We start from the raw sequence: 16,322 nt of genomic DNA, 5'->3' as shown, positions 1-16,322 counted from the left end.
AAAGTTGGGCACATGCTTTTACCAGCCTGCTACTTGAACTACTCCGTAGATTTATAAAAATAAATAGATCACACGCACTGTGCAGCAATGAATATTCAAAAATTTCTTATGTGGTTTTTATTGAACAGATTATTCTTTTTGTTGACGAATAGCAAGATAAAATTGCATTTACAAACTAAATAAAAATGAACACTACTACAATTTGCACCAGGATTATTGTACATTATTATTTTAGAACTTTTTTTTGAGAGAATATATATTTTTTTCGAGTTCAAGGGTGGCCCCCGGCCTTTATATTGCAAAGAGCAAACCGTTAAGCTCATTACAACATTCAGACTCCAACAGAACGCAGAAAGCCTCAACAGGCAAAACAAACGCATGGTATAGCAGAACTAACTACTGATATCATTACATCCCCTAAGCTTCCGCAAGACTTGCAAAGCTAATCCAGTTTCTTTCACGAGCCATCCTTTCCAGATCAACTCCATTTGTTAGCAGAGCTTTAACTTCATCATATACTGTATTGATCTTCTAGTCGTTCCCAAATTGATATAAGATGCGATCCCATTCATCATTCACCTGACTAAGCTAGGTAGTCGGTGAGGTCTTGTGGCGAAGCTTTTCAGTTTGTCCAGGTGATCCAAAAATTCTAGGACTTTCTTCGTCGGACACAGAGAACTCCAATTGTGCAGCATTGTTGTTACCTTCACTATCAGCACTCGCACATCTACCCAGAGTGTTCCCTGAAAACACAGGTTGTTTCTTAGTTTCCAAAGCCCCCACAGGGCAGCAACACAAAAAATATTTTCCACTATGAATTTCCTATTACTAATCCATATAGTCCCAACAGAAACAAAGTCTGTGCCAACTTGTCTATTTAAGATCTCAGAAAGAATAGACTAAAGCTATTTAGCTACTACATAGTTAAAAAATAAGTGATTGACAGTTTCAGCCTCTGAGCAAAATAAACCAGTAGGATCCTTGATTTTCTTCCAAATACTCAAATTATCCCTAGTCAGAACCTTGTTTTTAGATAACAACCACATGAAGAAATGGATTCTAGGTGGGACCTTCAGTGCCCAAACAACACGAACATATACACAGGAGAAATATCCCTAAAATTAATGACTTTATATAAGGACTGTAAATAATATACACCATGAGAATTAAGCTGCCATATTAGTGAGAGAGAAAGAGAATATATTTTAGAACTAATTGGGTGTTAATCAAGTATATTTCTTCAGGCGACAAGCTTCCAGCCTTTTATGCACCAAGCACTCACCCAAATGGAAAATGGACTGCAGACACAAACATGTAGGAGCCTCCATTCGTGATTCATCCATCATGTAAATCACCAATTTACCTGTAAGGATCTAAGACGTCCACAATGTGAAGAAGCGAAGGCCAATAATTAGACAATTTAGTCTTTCGGCCTGTTCGCTGGTTGGTTTCTGGGCTGATAAGCCTGGCTGGTACTGGTTTGTTGTGAGAGAAAAACACTGTTGGCTGACTGATAAGCCTTGGCTGAAACCAACAAGCGAACATGCTGTTTGTGTATATCTTAAAAAGCATCTCTTTGACTGCGTATCATTCGATTGTCTCCTGGGCCCCTGAAGTAACAAGTTCGTCACAACCTCGTTCAACCGTGCCACAACCTGCAAGTAAATAAGGAGCCATACGGTCACTGAATCATGCATTCAAAGGTAAGAGGTGTGAAAATACAGGAAAGCTACTATTTTTTCAAAGAACAACATGTCAGTAAGCATGAAGAGAGTACACCATGGCTTTTTGTCCCATCAATGCTCCACTAATTATATAGCAAAAAGAAATAGGTGCTTCTGGTTAAAAATTAGTGCTCAACTCACCACCTGCCATGCGGCGGCAGCCACATTGGAGCGCCATGAGCCCTTCATAATAGATGAATAACAATCAAAATTTCGAAAAGTCAATTCCTATACCATTCAGTATCAATTCCAATAATTATTTAAGTACAATGTATAATTTATGAGATGAGATTAATAAGTATTCAAACCCTAAGTTTCCGCAGTGGGATATAAATGAGTGGTGGTTTATTCTGGGTGCGAGCATGAATCATTGAAGCTTACTCAAAACACATATTTATTGAGAATTCATCAAGTTAAATCTAACGATCAGCATGCATTAGGTTATCCTAGAAACAATAACGTTATACATAATGGAAAATATGGGACTGATTGCATAAGGAAATTACTTTATTTTGAATTAGGTCATGCTGATAACCTAATTCCACTCTACTTACTTGTATATATGCATGGTTGATCAATTGTAACAAATGTTGACCTTGAATGTCTTATGTTGAGCTGCCATTATCAGGTTGTTTAAGCACCATGTATCTTATATTCCTATTGTCTACCGTAAACATGATGCAGAAGAATGTAAACTGCAATGACAGCTGGCCTTTTGAAAGTCATTGTTGACCTAAACCAGGTGGTAGGCTTTTTATAAGTGGATTATAAATTTATAACTGAAGTAACTGAAGCAAGGAAGGATCCACGAAATGAAGATCATGTCACACTTGTAGAATGAGTCCAGTGTCTTACCCCTCACCAAGTCACCATGGATTTTCTTTTTCCACTTTCAAGTTGGGCACATGCTTTTACCAGTCTGCTATTAGAATTAATTAACCGTGAACGTGCAGGTCGATTGGCTGACATGGTACTGCACTCCCAAACCTCGCTCCCAGGCCTCAAATGTTTGGAAAATTGGAATCTTTCCATTTTGAAAGTTCCAAACAGAGGACTTAAATTTGCAAAGTCAAGATGATCCAGAATTCTAGTGAGCTGAGAATTTGATGTACTCGAAAATAGAGATGGCTAAACGAAATTCTGGAGTCAAAGAGAACTGAAGAAGAAAAGGGCAATGGGAGTATGGGAATACTACACGACGCAGGTCTGACTGCACTAGGAGTCTGGGAGACGCTCAACCAATCAACCCAATCCCAATGAGAACAGCAGCAGTGTTGTAAAAAACTGATGCTTGGATAGGATAGAGAAACTGGAGCACCGATTTTCCCACTGCACATAACGATGCTCAGTTAGAAAATTTTGGAACCCAGGAACGCTAAGCATCAATGCTGAAGCTTAAAATGTTTATTTCAGTTGGGTGAGTTGGTAGAAATTTAATTTATCCTGCGTTCAAAAAAGAAACTTAATTTAACCGTTGAATTAAAAGCTGCTGGGAAGTGGGAATAGCCCCACATGTTTTCAGTATCAATACAGCCTTAAAAAAAAGAAAGCAAGTTCAAGCAGCAGTGCTTTGTGTCAATAAATAAACAAAATGTTTGTAATCATGTTATAAAAAAAAGGTTTGTAACCCCGATAACACGGTGGCTGCTCTTACCTGGCCGAGATGACATGACTTGGAAGCCGAAAGGAACCAGAAAATAGAGAAGGCAAAATGAAATTATGGGGTTACAGAGAACTGAGGAAGAAAAGGGCAAGCAAACAGACGAGCACCTTCTGAGCAGGCAAAAAGGCGAGCACCTTCTGTGCAATTGCAATGGAAGTATGGAACCGAGTGGCACAGTTTCACGCCTTAGCCTGAGTCTGCAGCGCTGCCGATTTTTTTTTGTTTTTTTTTTGCTATTTTATTTGAAACTTTTTCACAAATATGTCCTTGAAGGTATGCTTTCAAAATCTAGATCCTTAGCTCGGCATCATTGTTGATGGCGCCGAGCTTAAAGTCTCGACGTCAAAAAATTTGGCGCCTAGGTCGGGGCCACGTTGGCGGCACAGACGCTGACCTGGCAGGCAGCACGACGCCGGGGTTATGGGCGACGAGCTTGGCGCCGTAGTTATTAGCGCCGAGAATGGCGCCAGGATCTATGGCGCCGAGGTGGTGTTTTAACCCGGCGTCCAACCTTTCTGCCCGAGTCTTCTTCCTCTTCTTTCTCCGCCCTCTTGGGTTTTCTCTTCCCACTTCGCCCTACCTCACGAATCGGTATATTAGACCTTGGAAACTTTGATTTGATCTGTAGATCTTCGAGAGCAAGGTATCCTCGCTCCCTCCTAGTTTTTTTTCACATCGATTCGATATATATTATTTGGATTTTTTAACTTAAGAATCGTCATTACTTAGGGTTTCATGCAATTTTAATATTTATATTATTCAACCGTAAGATGTCAAGACATGGAAAAGCTAGCAAACCAAGGTAACCTCAGCGCACATTGTTATGTTATGGGTTCATTGTTGTGGATTAAATAGAAAACCCTAGGTGTAGGGTTTAATGCTAATTGCTTTCGGTTCTTAGAATGAAAATGACTAAATTATAGTTATGGCCGTATGACCGGAAATGCCTTCAACCCATTGCCTCTGCCTAGTGGTGTTCCAGTACCCATGTGCTTTTGCGGCGATCCTTGCAAGGTAGCCAAGTCTGATGAAGAGGACACATATAGGCACAGGTATTGGATGTGTTCTAATTTTACGTTTGAACCTACACTTCGTCAGCGCTGCATTAACAAGATGGTGAGGAATTGATGTTGTGTAATAATTATTTTATGTCATATGACATCTTGCATGATTTTTTTATTTTGTAACAATTGTATTTGTTGCAGACCCCTCCACCGCTCTATGATTTTGAGCAGTGGATCGACACTGAGATCGAGCCTGAAGACAAAAAATGAATGCAAAAACTGTTGCGGTGAGAGGCAGAGGACAAGGAGATGATGGAGAAGAGGCGCAGAGAGGAGGCTACAGAAAAGGAGCACAATGAAGAGGAGGAAATAAGACGTGTTGCTGCGTACAGAAAGGAGAGGGAGAAGAAGCTTGAGCATGCACGCCGAGCGAAAGCAACGATGGAGGAGAATCCAAATGCCCTGAGAAAGAGAAAGTGGCCTCGTTGCACTCAGTAGTCTTCATTACTTGCTAATTCTATGGTTTATTCATGAACAATGTTGTCTACTGTTGAACTTTTCATTGTGTTGTCATGTAATGTACTTTAGGTATGGGCATGCTTAGGTCATGTACTGTGTTATTTAGTTTGTCGGCACGTACTTCTAGTATTATTGTGTTGTTTAATGTGTTATAGTATTAGATTTTTCATTATGTAGTTATTTTTATTATTTGTGGTCATAATATTCAGTTTAATATTGTGGACGTAGTGAAATATGATCATGTGCTGCAAATAAAACCTAACGAAGTAAGACATTATATAATTCAATACACACAACACATGAAATGACATGTGAGAACATGTACCAAACTAGGGTACAGAGGTCTTGAACTAAACCTAACATGCCTTAGGTAATTGAAGTAAACAAAAAGCACACAAAATGGCATATGAGAACATGTACCAAACAAGGGTACATAGTTCCTTCGACTAAGCCTAACATGTCTTAGGTAATTAAATCAAACAACAAACACATGGATATGCCGTGTGATTAAGATAGAGTCGTTCTAGTAGTGTGATCACATAGCAAATTGTGTTGCACCTTCTCCACAGTAGCCTCCCATTGTTAATGGTGGTGGTGGCGGGGGTGACGGCGGAGGCCCCATGTTCTTATGATTAGGGCAGGTGCAATATGGATCATTGCAGAGTGCCTCCTGTGAACTTGCACCATTGTTGTCGTCGTCGTCTTCGTCTTCCTTATACCCGCTGCTAACTTCCCTTTGTAGATTAAAGATTTGGTCCTACAGGTAGTAGATGTACTACTGATACAGATAAATTGGTCGAGGATCGACCCACCTAGTGAATCCACAGTTTTCTTCAGACTTGGAAGACTACAATAAGTATGTCCTGTGAGTTGTAAGGGTATTCGAGAAACATATTTAACAAACGAAATGTAATAGCAATTACCCATGCTCGCGGGCATTTGAAGAAGTGACGACTTTTGTCGATCCCCTTGGTGAACATCTGCACTAAGCAGTCCTTACTATGCATGCATTTTGGCCAATCTTCCTTCCTATTATCATATCCTCTGAGAGGGCACTCTTTAGTGAAATCACTCTTGCTCTCGGTGGGAAACTAATACATTGGTTCCTCAAAGAAATTAGGCCCAAGAGACCCCCCACACAATAGGAGTTCCCTTCGTCCCCCCTTTCCTCTCGCACTCCCAAAACCCTTTCCTCTAGATGACCCTCCAGACATTCCTACTCCAACGAAACCGAATACTAGTTTGGTTTTTCTTTTGGTTAGCAATGCATCCTAGAACGAATATATATAGGTGGAGGCAGGTTTGCTAGCCGTTGTATTATGTTGTAAATGCTCCTGGAAAGTCTACTCAGAATCACTGAAAAGCCTACATCGTAGGACACCGAAGAATCTAAATTCCATGACTGAAAAGCCTATTCAATTTCAGACTTCAATCACTATTTCAAAGGACACTGAAAAGTCTATTCGACGGTGACATGACAAATCACTGTAAAGGCTACATTATTTTACTAACTACAGTTGGAGACGATGACATAAACGTACCTACCCGCTAGTCTATTTCGCTACTGCTCAGTGGCTCAGTGCTCAGTCACTCGCATGCAATGTACGTAATCACGTTCAGTTCTTTTGCATAAAATGGAAGAAAAGAAAAGAAAATCTCAACCAATGTGGTACATAATCATGTTCGGTTCTTTTGCATGAAAGAAAAGATAATCTCAACCAATGCGGTAGGCCGAGAGGCATACATGCATACTCATAACAAAAAATATATTGATTACTTAATGAACTAAAAAAACTGATGGCGCTGATTAACCTCAATACAGCATGTTCAAACATACAAATATATGCCACATTCATCTGAAACCATATACATGAGCATATTAATAGTCCACATAGTCCATAATTATAGTCCATAGTAGTTCATAGTCGATAATAATAGTCCATACATCCACAATAGTTCATAATGAAAGTCCACAAGAGCCCTTGCCATCATCACATCCTTCTGCACATGCCTGATCGAAATGAGCAAGATTGCTGAACTCGTAAACTCTTGGATCACGGTGATTGGGAAAGATACGCCTCAGCATCTCAACATCACTCTCTGTCAGCTCTCTAACAGGACGATCATCATTAGAATCAAGAGCCCTTACCTTCTCATATGGCTCCGAATCATTCACAATTTCAACACTATTGGAGCCAATGAATCCATCTCCACAGCGCACTTGCGCGGCAACATGGAGCACATCCACATTGTCATGAATGTCTCCTGCAACATAAGTAGAAAAATGAGGAAAGGATGAAAAAATAGATGTAAGGAAGGGGGTAAGCTCCCAATAACCATACAGATAAGACACTTACTCGGATGATTCTGTGTTAAAGGGATCTCATGAGGAGGATCTGCCACAACATGATGAGTCTGACAACTAGCTCATTGGGGGCAGATTGAGCATCGAAAACCATAGGTGCAACCTCCACATCCATATCAGGTTCCGGGATGGGAGAGTCAAAGTGTGCATGCTGACCCATTGGTGGGGAAAACCCATGAGGGATGGGATCAACTAACACCCGACGTACAAACACGTCCAAACTTTGGAACTGGCACTTCATAGCCGATCTCACATAGTTCTCCCACTGGTCTGCACACCCAATTAGGATCATCTTCCTAAGGATGTTGGGAGGGAAACCTAGGTGAAGTACACCCTCAACTGCGATGCCATCATCATTATGGCAATGTAGCTCCTCCTGAGCCCTTGCAACCAAATCACTAAATGAAGGCTTCTCATTGAATAACATAGGCACACTTTGCATGTTAACAAACTCAATATATCCATAGCGATCTCTTTCCATGGTTCCTCCATGATATATGCTCACTAGGTTGTCCATCTATTTCATACACAAATCCAAACACATTTTGTTTAGTCCAAATTACATGCCAACAACTACATACTAGGTAACTACTAGCTTCGCAAATAACATAATAGCTAGCTCCATACATGTCCAACAACTAGGTTATCACCTTATTATCACTACATTACCAACTAATTAAACTAAATAGGTTATCATAACTAACTAAATAGATAGCTAACTAAGGAGGTAAATAGTCTAACTAGGTTATCACCTAATCTCTAGATCACCAACTAATTAAACTAAATAGGTTATCACATTACCATCCTAAGTACATCAATAAACTAACTACTACACCACAATTCTACCTCACTATCTAACTACATTGCATATACATGAAATTTACCTATCCAACGATGGCAGTGCACGACGTGGTGGAGAGCAGGAGGAGGCGCCAGGCACGGTGGAGGGCCGTGGGACGGGGTGGTGGAGAATGACCTACGCGTGCGGCCATATGTGGAGGACAGGGAGGCAGCAACGCCTGGCCTAGCGCCGCGGGACGGGCAGGGCATGGTGGTTGGATGGCGATGGCTAGCTGGCCAGCCGTGGCAGGGAGGCCGCCTCGAGCGGGGCGCGGCAGCAGCGGGGGCGGTGGGGCAGCCGGCCAGTTGGCCGGGATGGGGGCGTAGGGCGTGGGGGCACCGGCGGCAAGAGGCGTCAGGCAAGAGAGAAGAAAGGAAGAGAGGAAAAGGAAAGGAAGGAAGAGAGAAAGGAAAAGGACCCACCTGTAAGGCCGACTCGATGCCAGGATCTATGGCGCCAAAGTCGGCGCCAAGCTTGGCGTCAAGATCCACGGCGCCGAGCTAGCTGCCATGTTACCCCCGGCTCTACTTTGATGCCGACATGGCCCCCCAACCCAGGTGCCAAACCCTTTGACGCCGAGACATGTAAGTTCAGCACCACCAACAATGGCACCAAGCTAAGGGTCTAGATTTTGAAAGCATACCTCCAGAGGCATATTTGTGAAAAACTTTCAAAAAAGGGCAAAAAAATTAATGCAACGCTGCGGGAGCCAGGGCAGTGAGTAGTGGCATAGCTGCGCCTTGCGCGGCATCGCTGGATATGAGCAACAAGAGCAGTTTGTTGGCAGATCGATAATTGGCGCCCAGTCGTTGAGTACGCAGTACGCAGGAGCCAAGGGGGATGGCTGCCCGGACGCCAGAGTTGGTGACCATGAAATGAAGTAGGATAGGGTAGAGTAAACACGAAATAGGGCTTGATATAGCCACGGTAGCATGGATGGGATGGGCATTGTTCGAAGACGGGGGAGGGCAACGAGGAGGAATGGAGGGTCGGTGGTCGGTGGAGGTAGTAGAGTTGCCGCTTGCCGAGGGAGACAGGGTTTTTTGGATCAAAGCCATTATAATTCTTCGAAGTTGGATAAATTCCATTACAATTTGGGTATTCTGAAACATGCCATTATAATTCTGGGTGTTGCTGGTGCTGGCCATTGTCTACGTATGTGAACAGCTCGGGCCCACTGTCAGGTTGAGGAAGGCGTACGTGACTTCCGTATGGACATCGATGCCCTTCTTGCGTGTTACAAGCCACTGCGCCCTCTCTCCCATTCAATCCATCCCCCACCCGTGCTCCTCTCCATCTTCCTCTTCCTTTCCCGAAGAACCCTAACCCTAGACTATAGCCATCGTCGGAGACCTGTGGAGCTGCGACGGCGACCTGCAGAGCTGCAACGTTGGTGGTGTCGCGTCTATGGCCAGCGCATCCATCGGAGGAGATGTAGGACCCATGAAGACGACGGGTGGTGAGGTCTTCCTGCATTTGCGCTGTAGTGCTACGGCGGAGATGGAGGACTACAATAGCAGGTAATGTGTGCACGTCCCCTGTTATCAGTTTGAGCACATAGTGTAGTTGACTTGTGCTTGCCTATTTACACTTTGATTTGGGACTCATTTTGATTGTTGGTAGGAATGGTGTGTTCACAGTAGAGGTTAAAGTCCATGGTTTTGCTACGAAAGACTCAGATGGTAGGAAATCATACACTAAAGGCACTGTGATTAAGTGGGATGTGGAATTTGGGTCTTTAACGCTTGAACTGTTGGTGGGATGGATTGCAAATGAATTGAATGTGCCCTCTAACCAGTTACCCACAGTGTGGTTCTTTGATAAAAGACTGCATGAGGATGTCAGATTAATTAGTGAAATTCAGATGGTTGATGTCTTTGAAATGTATAAGGAAGAGATGGGTTGTCAGCTTGTAGTGGGATTGTTTGATAATGATGCTGAGTTTGATGACCTACAACCTTTATGTACAATTCCTCCTGAGGTTAGATTTGAGATACCTAATAATGATTTTTCCATTGCCGATGAACCAAATAGTGCTACTGCTAACAATCCCGAGGCTCCTGAACCCAGTACTGCTGCTGCTAACAATCTAGAAGCATATACTAATTTAGAGCCTGAACAAGGTGATGATGTTTATGTATAGCCTGAGAGGGAGCCTGATATCTTTGATAATCCTGAAGAATATGTTGGAGTTGATGATGAACAAATCTATATTTCAGTTCCTAATGCATAGCAAGCTGCTAATGCACAGCCAGTTAACAATGCTTATGATTCTGTTGATGCTCACCCATCTGATGAAAATGCTTCTGCTAATGCACAGCCAGTTCCTGAAGAATATGATGAAGTTGATGATGCATACCCTCTTGAGGTGCATGCTTGAGAATCCAAACATAGTGAAGGGGGCATTGTTTCCTAATATCATTGCATTCAGGAAAGCAATTAGGCACCATGCAGTGAAGACTGGTTTTGAGTTTGCTGAGCTCAAAATAGACAAGACCAAGTTCTTAGCTCACTGTGTTGTCGAGGGTTGTCCGTGGTGCATACATGCATCCACTATTTTTGATAAAAAAACAATAAAGGTAATGTGTTCAATTGCTACTGTTTATGACATATTTGTGACCATTTTTGACATGCTAATGACCTGTTTGACATGTTTGTGCAGATAAAAGTGCTTCCTGCATAGCACAATTGTCCTACCACCAAGCTTAGAGAAGGAAAGATGGCAAGTCAGGGCTGGTGTGCTGACAGGCTAGCAGACTGGGTGAAAAAGAATTCAAATAAGGGCCCAACGAATGCCAAAGACAATGTCAATGTTTGACCACCGATAGCCTGCCACGGGGGTCCCCGGGGCAGTATGTTCGGGCTTCAGTGTATGCAGAACTCGACGATAAACGCAAGAGACAGTCGATTTATCCTGGTTCGGGCCCTCGACCGAGATCGAGTAATAGCCTTACGTCCAGTCGGCGTTAGCCTTTGTGTTGGATTGATTGTAAAGTGTTGTGTTATGTTGTATCCAAGTTCTCCTCTTTAGGATCCTGCCCTCCTTTATATAGTCAGGAGGTCAGAATCCTAGTCGGTTTACAATGAGAGTTCCTATTAGGATTATAGAATAATACTACTACTAAGATTACATGGAGAGAATCCTAGTTAGACTAGATCTTCTCTCTTCCTTGCGGGGTATCCTGTGGGTCCCGCATCGACAGACAAATTGGAGGGTGACTATGAAATTAAGTTGAAGTACTCCAAAGCTTGGTCAGGTTTGTAGGTTGCCCTAGACCAGATTCATGGGTCTTATGAGGAAAGTTTTCAACTATTATTCAATTGGGCTGCACAGGTTGAAATAATTTCTCCTGGTAGCATTGTAGAAATAGAATTAGAGACAATAGGTGATCAGAAAAGGTTTAGAAGGATATTTGTTGCTCTGAAGCCATGCATTGATGGGTTCTTAGTTGGTTGTAGACCATTTATTGGTTGAGATGCTTCTAGTCTGAATGGGAGGTATCTTGGGCAGTTGGTTTTAGCTATGGGGGTTGATGGCCATAGTTGGTTGTACCATATTACCTATGGTGTTTTTGACATAGAGACTGAAGATAACTGGAAGTGGTTCATGCAGAATTTGCACAGAGTTGTTGGGGACCCTCCAGGATTGGTGATTTATTCAGATGCTTGTAAAGACCTAGAAAAAGCTATGGGAGCTGTCTTCCCACATGCTGAGAACAGGGAGTGCATGAGGCACTTGTACCAAAACTTCATGAAGCACTACTCAGGTGATGTGTTCACTGACCATCTGTATGCTGCTGCAAGGAGCTACACAGAAGGCATGTTCAGGTGGCACATGAAGAAAATTTTTGAGTTTGCTCCTGATGCAATTCAGTACCTTGAGGAACACCATTCTAGGATTTGGTACAGATGTGCCTTCTTAGAGCTTAGCAAGTGTGATTACCTAACTAACAATGTGTCAGAGAGTTTCAATGCACAGATTAAAAAGCTGAAGGGACTTCACCTCCATGAGTTGTGTGACAGGCTGAGGGAGCTCATAATGGAGAAGAGGTACATTAGGAAGAAGATTGCAAGGCAGTGGGAGGATAGCGTCCTCCCAAGTGTACTCAAGGAGCTCAATGCCATTAGCAAAATTTTGAAAGTAGTCAAGGTTGCAACCTGTGATGATGGCATTGCAGAGGTCATAATATTAGATGACTGGAATAACCAGAAAAGGCACACAGTGGATCTTGAAAACCACAAGTGTTCCTGTAGGGAATGGCAAATAACTGGCAAGCCTTGCAAGCATGCCCTGGTATGGATTTGCTCTAACAGAGGAGTCCAAATCTCTGACTATGTCCATGAGTATTACTCTGTTGCAAAGTTTAGAGCGCATATGAATAGAGAGTGGAACCTATGCCAGATAGGTCCCAGTGGCCTCATTTTAAGCTGGGATTTAAAGTTTTCCCACCATTACTTGGAAGAAGACCAGGTAGGCCTAAAGTGGTAAGGATAAGAGGTTGCTTGGAAAAAAAGTACAAAGAAGAAAGTGAAATGTCGAAGGTGTGGAGATTTTGGACACTTTGCCAAGACATGCAAGGAACCTGAGATGGGACCTGATGGTGAGACTGTTGCTGCACTGAATAAAAAGTAAGACTTGTACTGTTTTCATTTTGTATCTGTCTACTAAATAGTGGTATCAAAAATAATTTGTTTGAACTAATGATGCAGGAAGAGGCCGGGTGAAGAAGAAGCTAGACCATCTCAAGTGAAGAAGAAGAAGTCAGCTTCAGCTAAGAACAAGAAGACAGTTAAGAAGAAGAAAACATCAGTCAAGAAAAACTAATGAAAAAGGCTACAACTCCACCTGCTAAGGTTGTTAGAGGTCTGATGGATATGCTGAATAATGGGCAGTAATCCACCTGTAGCTTATTTTGTGACTTGGATGTATTTTGTGACTTAGGAGTCTATGATGTAAATGGCCTTTATGGCCTATATGGCCTTTGGATCTGAACAAGCGCTTTTGTAATATGAGAATAGCCTGAGTGTTGTAACCTGCTATGCTTTTGTAGTGCCCTTGTTAATGCTGGTGCTATGTAAGATGAATGGTATGTCGAAGTAATGGCTGCAAACTCTGTAATTCCGTTGCTTCCAAGTAATGAAATTGCTTTTGTAGTGCCATTGTTGGCTATTTGTATGAAATGTTCAGGGACACTTGAAATGTAATGAGATGGTTGCCAGCATTGTAGAACTGTCTTATGTGCAATGAAATTGCCTATTGGTGCTGCTTGCATCTACATCTATAATTTTCTGTGATGGTTGCCAGCATGCAGTTAGCTCAATCTAAACATATACTAAAATGCATGTATAGGGCCTCTGTTGTGTGTTTGAGCTATTCCAGGATATACTTGCTTGAAGTATGAAGTATTTGCTCATTTTGCCTGTACTTCTATTACCATACAATTTTTTCTACAGCCCAAGAGAATGTCTTAATATTTTTCGGTGATATGAAACATGTATTGCAATTAAACACATATATGTAAGAGTGAGGCGTAAAACACATAGCCATAAAAGACCATTTAGTTTGCCATTGCAGAGTTGCAACTGTGGCACTGGTACATATGTTTTGGTGCCATTCTACAATGTTATGGTGCATCTATGCAATGGCAAAGGCGAACAGCAGCAACAGCATCTTGCTAAAGCAAGAAGCACAGGCGCAGCCTCAGATCCTAGTTCAAGCTCAAGCACACGGAGATATGCAAGCTGATCGATCACTAATTCTCATTTCATCAGATATTTGGTACCCATTTCAATTCATACCATATGTTCATTTCATTACAATTCTAGAAACATACAGCCACACACACACAACCCAAACATACACACACACTCCTTCCTAACAGAAAATGCTACAATCAGTTCACTTCCACATTGCAGCCACACGCAAACCAAGCAGAACACCGACAAATCCTACAAAGACAGTGGCTACAAAAGAAGAATCAAGCACAATCTGTATGTTCTTGTTGTCGACTTTAGGCTTCACTATAGGCATGTTCTTGTTGTTGACTTTAGACTTCAATGCTGACATCACCTCAACATATAGCATCTTTATTTTCCAAACCTCTGCTACAACACTATCCAGTGTTTGCTTCACCAGTTCTAATTCTTCCTTCAAATCGGCGCAACAAACACCAGCTGCATCCTTCACTGACTGCACCCTCTGTTCCTCTATTTCCAAGGCCATATACTCCTTCACAGAGCGAATGTATGGGCATGTACTATCATCATCCTACAATCAAAACAAAGGGCATAAATTAGAGATGAATCAACACACAGCGAGCACAACAATATAAAAATCATAACCTTGATGTTGTACGGGCACTTGAGGTACCACTCGCCCTTTGTCGCCGGTTGCTTGCTCTAGATGTGGACCAAAGCAACATGGCAAAAGGGGCACTCCCTTCTACCGCTGGCCGTCGAGCTTGAGCCACTGGAAGTTGCCTTCATGGTGCTGCGACTCCACTTCCTGGACATGGCTTCAAAGTTGGGCGCCGCCATCGAACTGGCGATGGCCGTGCTAGACTGCTCCGCCATGGGCTGCGACGTCGGCTAAGGCGGGGGGTTGGATGCTGGCTATATTCTAGGGTTAGGGTTCTTGGAGGAGGGAAACAGAGAAGGATGAGCGTAGGTCGCCGTCGTAGCTCCGTATGTCACCATCATAGCTCCGTAGGTCTCCGGCGGCGGCTATAGTCTAGGGTTAGGGTTCTTTGGGAAAGGAAGAGGAAGATGGAGAGGAGCATGGGTGGGGTATGGATTGAACGGAAGAGAAGGCGCGGCGGCTTGTAACACGCAAGAAGGGCATCGATGTCCATATGGAAGTCACGTACGCCTTCCTCGACCTGACAGTGGGCCCGAGCTATTCACATACGTAGACAATGGCCAACACCAGCAACACCCAGAATTATAATGGCATGTTTCAGAATACCCGAATTGTAATGGCATTTATCCAACTTCGAAGAATTGTAATGGCTTCGATCCAAAAAACCACATCTCCCTCGGCAAGCGGCAACTCTACTACCTCCACCGACCATCAACCCTCCATTCCTCCTTGTTGCCCTCCCCCATCTTCGAACAATGCCCATCCCATCCATGCTACCATGGCTATATCAAGCCCTATTTCGTGTTTACTCTACCCTATCCTACTACGTTTCGTGGTCGCCAACTCTAGCGTCCGGGCAGCCATCCCCCTTGCCTCCCGCGTCCTATGTACTCAGCGACTGGGCGCCAATTGTCGATCTGCTGACAAACTACTCTTGTTGCTCATATCTAGTGATGCCGCGCAGGGTGCAGCTATGCCACTACTCACTGCCCTGGCTCCCGCAGCGTCACATGAATTTTTTTGCCCTTTTTTGAAAGTTTTTCACAAATACGCCTCTGGAGGTGATATGAACCCGGGTTTGTGGTCGATCTTTCGATGAGAGGCATGAGATCACTCGATTTGTTGGATGGAGATGACGTTCACGGCCCGACTACAGCCTTCCAAGACCGCGCCTTAGCAACCGATACACCACCTCCAAAGGCCGTCACGATCTTGTGGAGCGCGACAACCAGCCACTAGGGCTCCCGTCCTGCAAGCAATCGAAGAACTAGCAAGAACAAGGAAACAAGCACTGAATTTGCAAGATGAAATTGAAAGCCTCAAACTGAATCTTATTATGAGTGGGGTTCCGAAGACAAGGAGACGGGCGGCTGGATCAGCACGCGTGCCTACAAGCAAGTAGCAAAGGCTAAACTTGATCTAAACAAAACCCAAGTGTTCCTGGTGGCGGCTAAGGGGTATATGATGTGTGGAGGACGACCACAAGAGAGTTTGGGTCATGCTCCAACCCTAGGACGCGTCCCTACTGGACTCTAAACGATACAAGCCCATTGGGCTAACTTAAGGTGGCGCAGCACCCTGGACAGAATAGACCTCTCGGTGATTTTTGGACTGTTGACGCTGTTTCTGAGCAGGTATGAGTACGAGGTTAGATCCGTATGAAAGTAGACTTTATTAGCTTTCCAACAAGTCCAGAATCACCCCAATCCGACTCCGTATGTAACCGTGGCGACCGTCGCAAGTTGGAGGTGTGCTGCAGTCCGAATCCAGCCTACGCAAGTCATTTTCCCTTTCGGTCTTCTCCTTGATTCCTAATCAAAACAAGAGTGCACGTGTCTCCAAGATCTA

General features: G+C 43.3%; 1 protein-coding gene and 1 long non-coding RNA gene across 2 annotated transcripts; one reads left to right on the top strand and one right to left on the bottom strand.

Annotated features, from left to right (window-relative positions):
- Positions 1–425: 425 nt before the first annotated feature.
- Positions 426–2,707, bottom strand: LOC136452040 (uncharacterized). The gene is made up of 3 exons (XR_010758720.1): positions 2,580–2,707; positions 1,364–1,655; positions 426–743 (listed from the first exon to the last, which is right to left on the bottom strand). It is a non-coding gene; the product is annotated as an uncharacterized lncRNA (long non-coding RNA).
- An 8,932-nt stretch (positions 2,708–11,639) lies between these two features.
- Positions 11,640–12,941, top strand: LOC136454547 (uncharacterized). Its single transcript, XM_066454936.1, has 3 exons — positions 11,640–12,410; positions 12,687–12,745; positions 12,827–12,941. Exons 1-3 carry the CDS (start codon positions 11,640–11,642, stop codon positions 12,939–12,941), a joined length of 945 nt encoding a protein of 314 aa, XP_066311033.1.
- The last annotated feature ends 3,381 nt before the right edge of the window (positions 12,942–16,322 follow it).

Source organism: Miscanthus floridulus, chromosome 5, assembly GCF_019320115.1.
Source record: "Miscanthus floridulus cultivar M001 chromosome 5, ASM1932011v1, whole genome shotgun sequence".
NCBI lineage: Eukaryota > Viridiplantae > Streptophyta > Magnoliopsida > Poales > Poaceae > Miscanthus > Miscanthus floridulus.
Note: the sequence above shows the minus strand (reverse complement) of the source record. Positions and strands in the feature narration are given on the sequence as shown.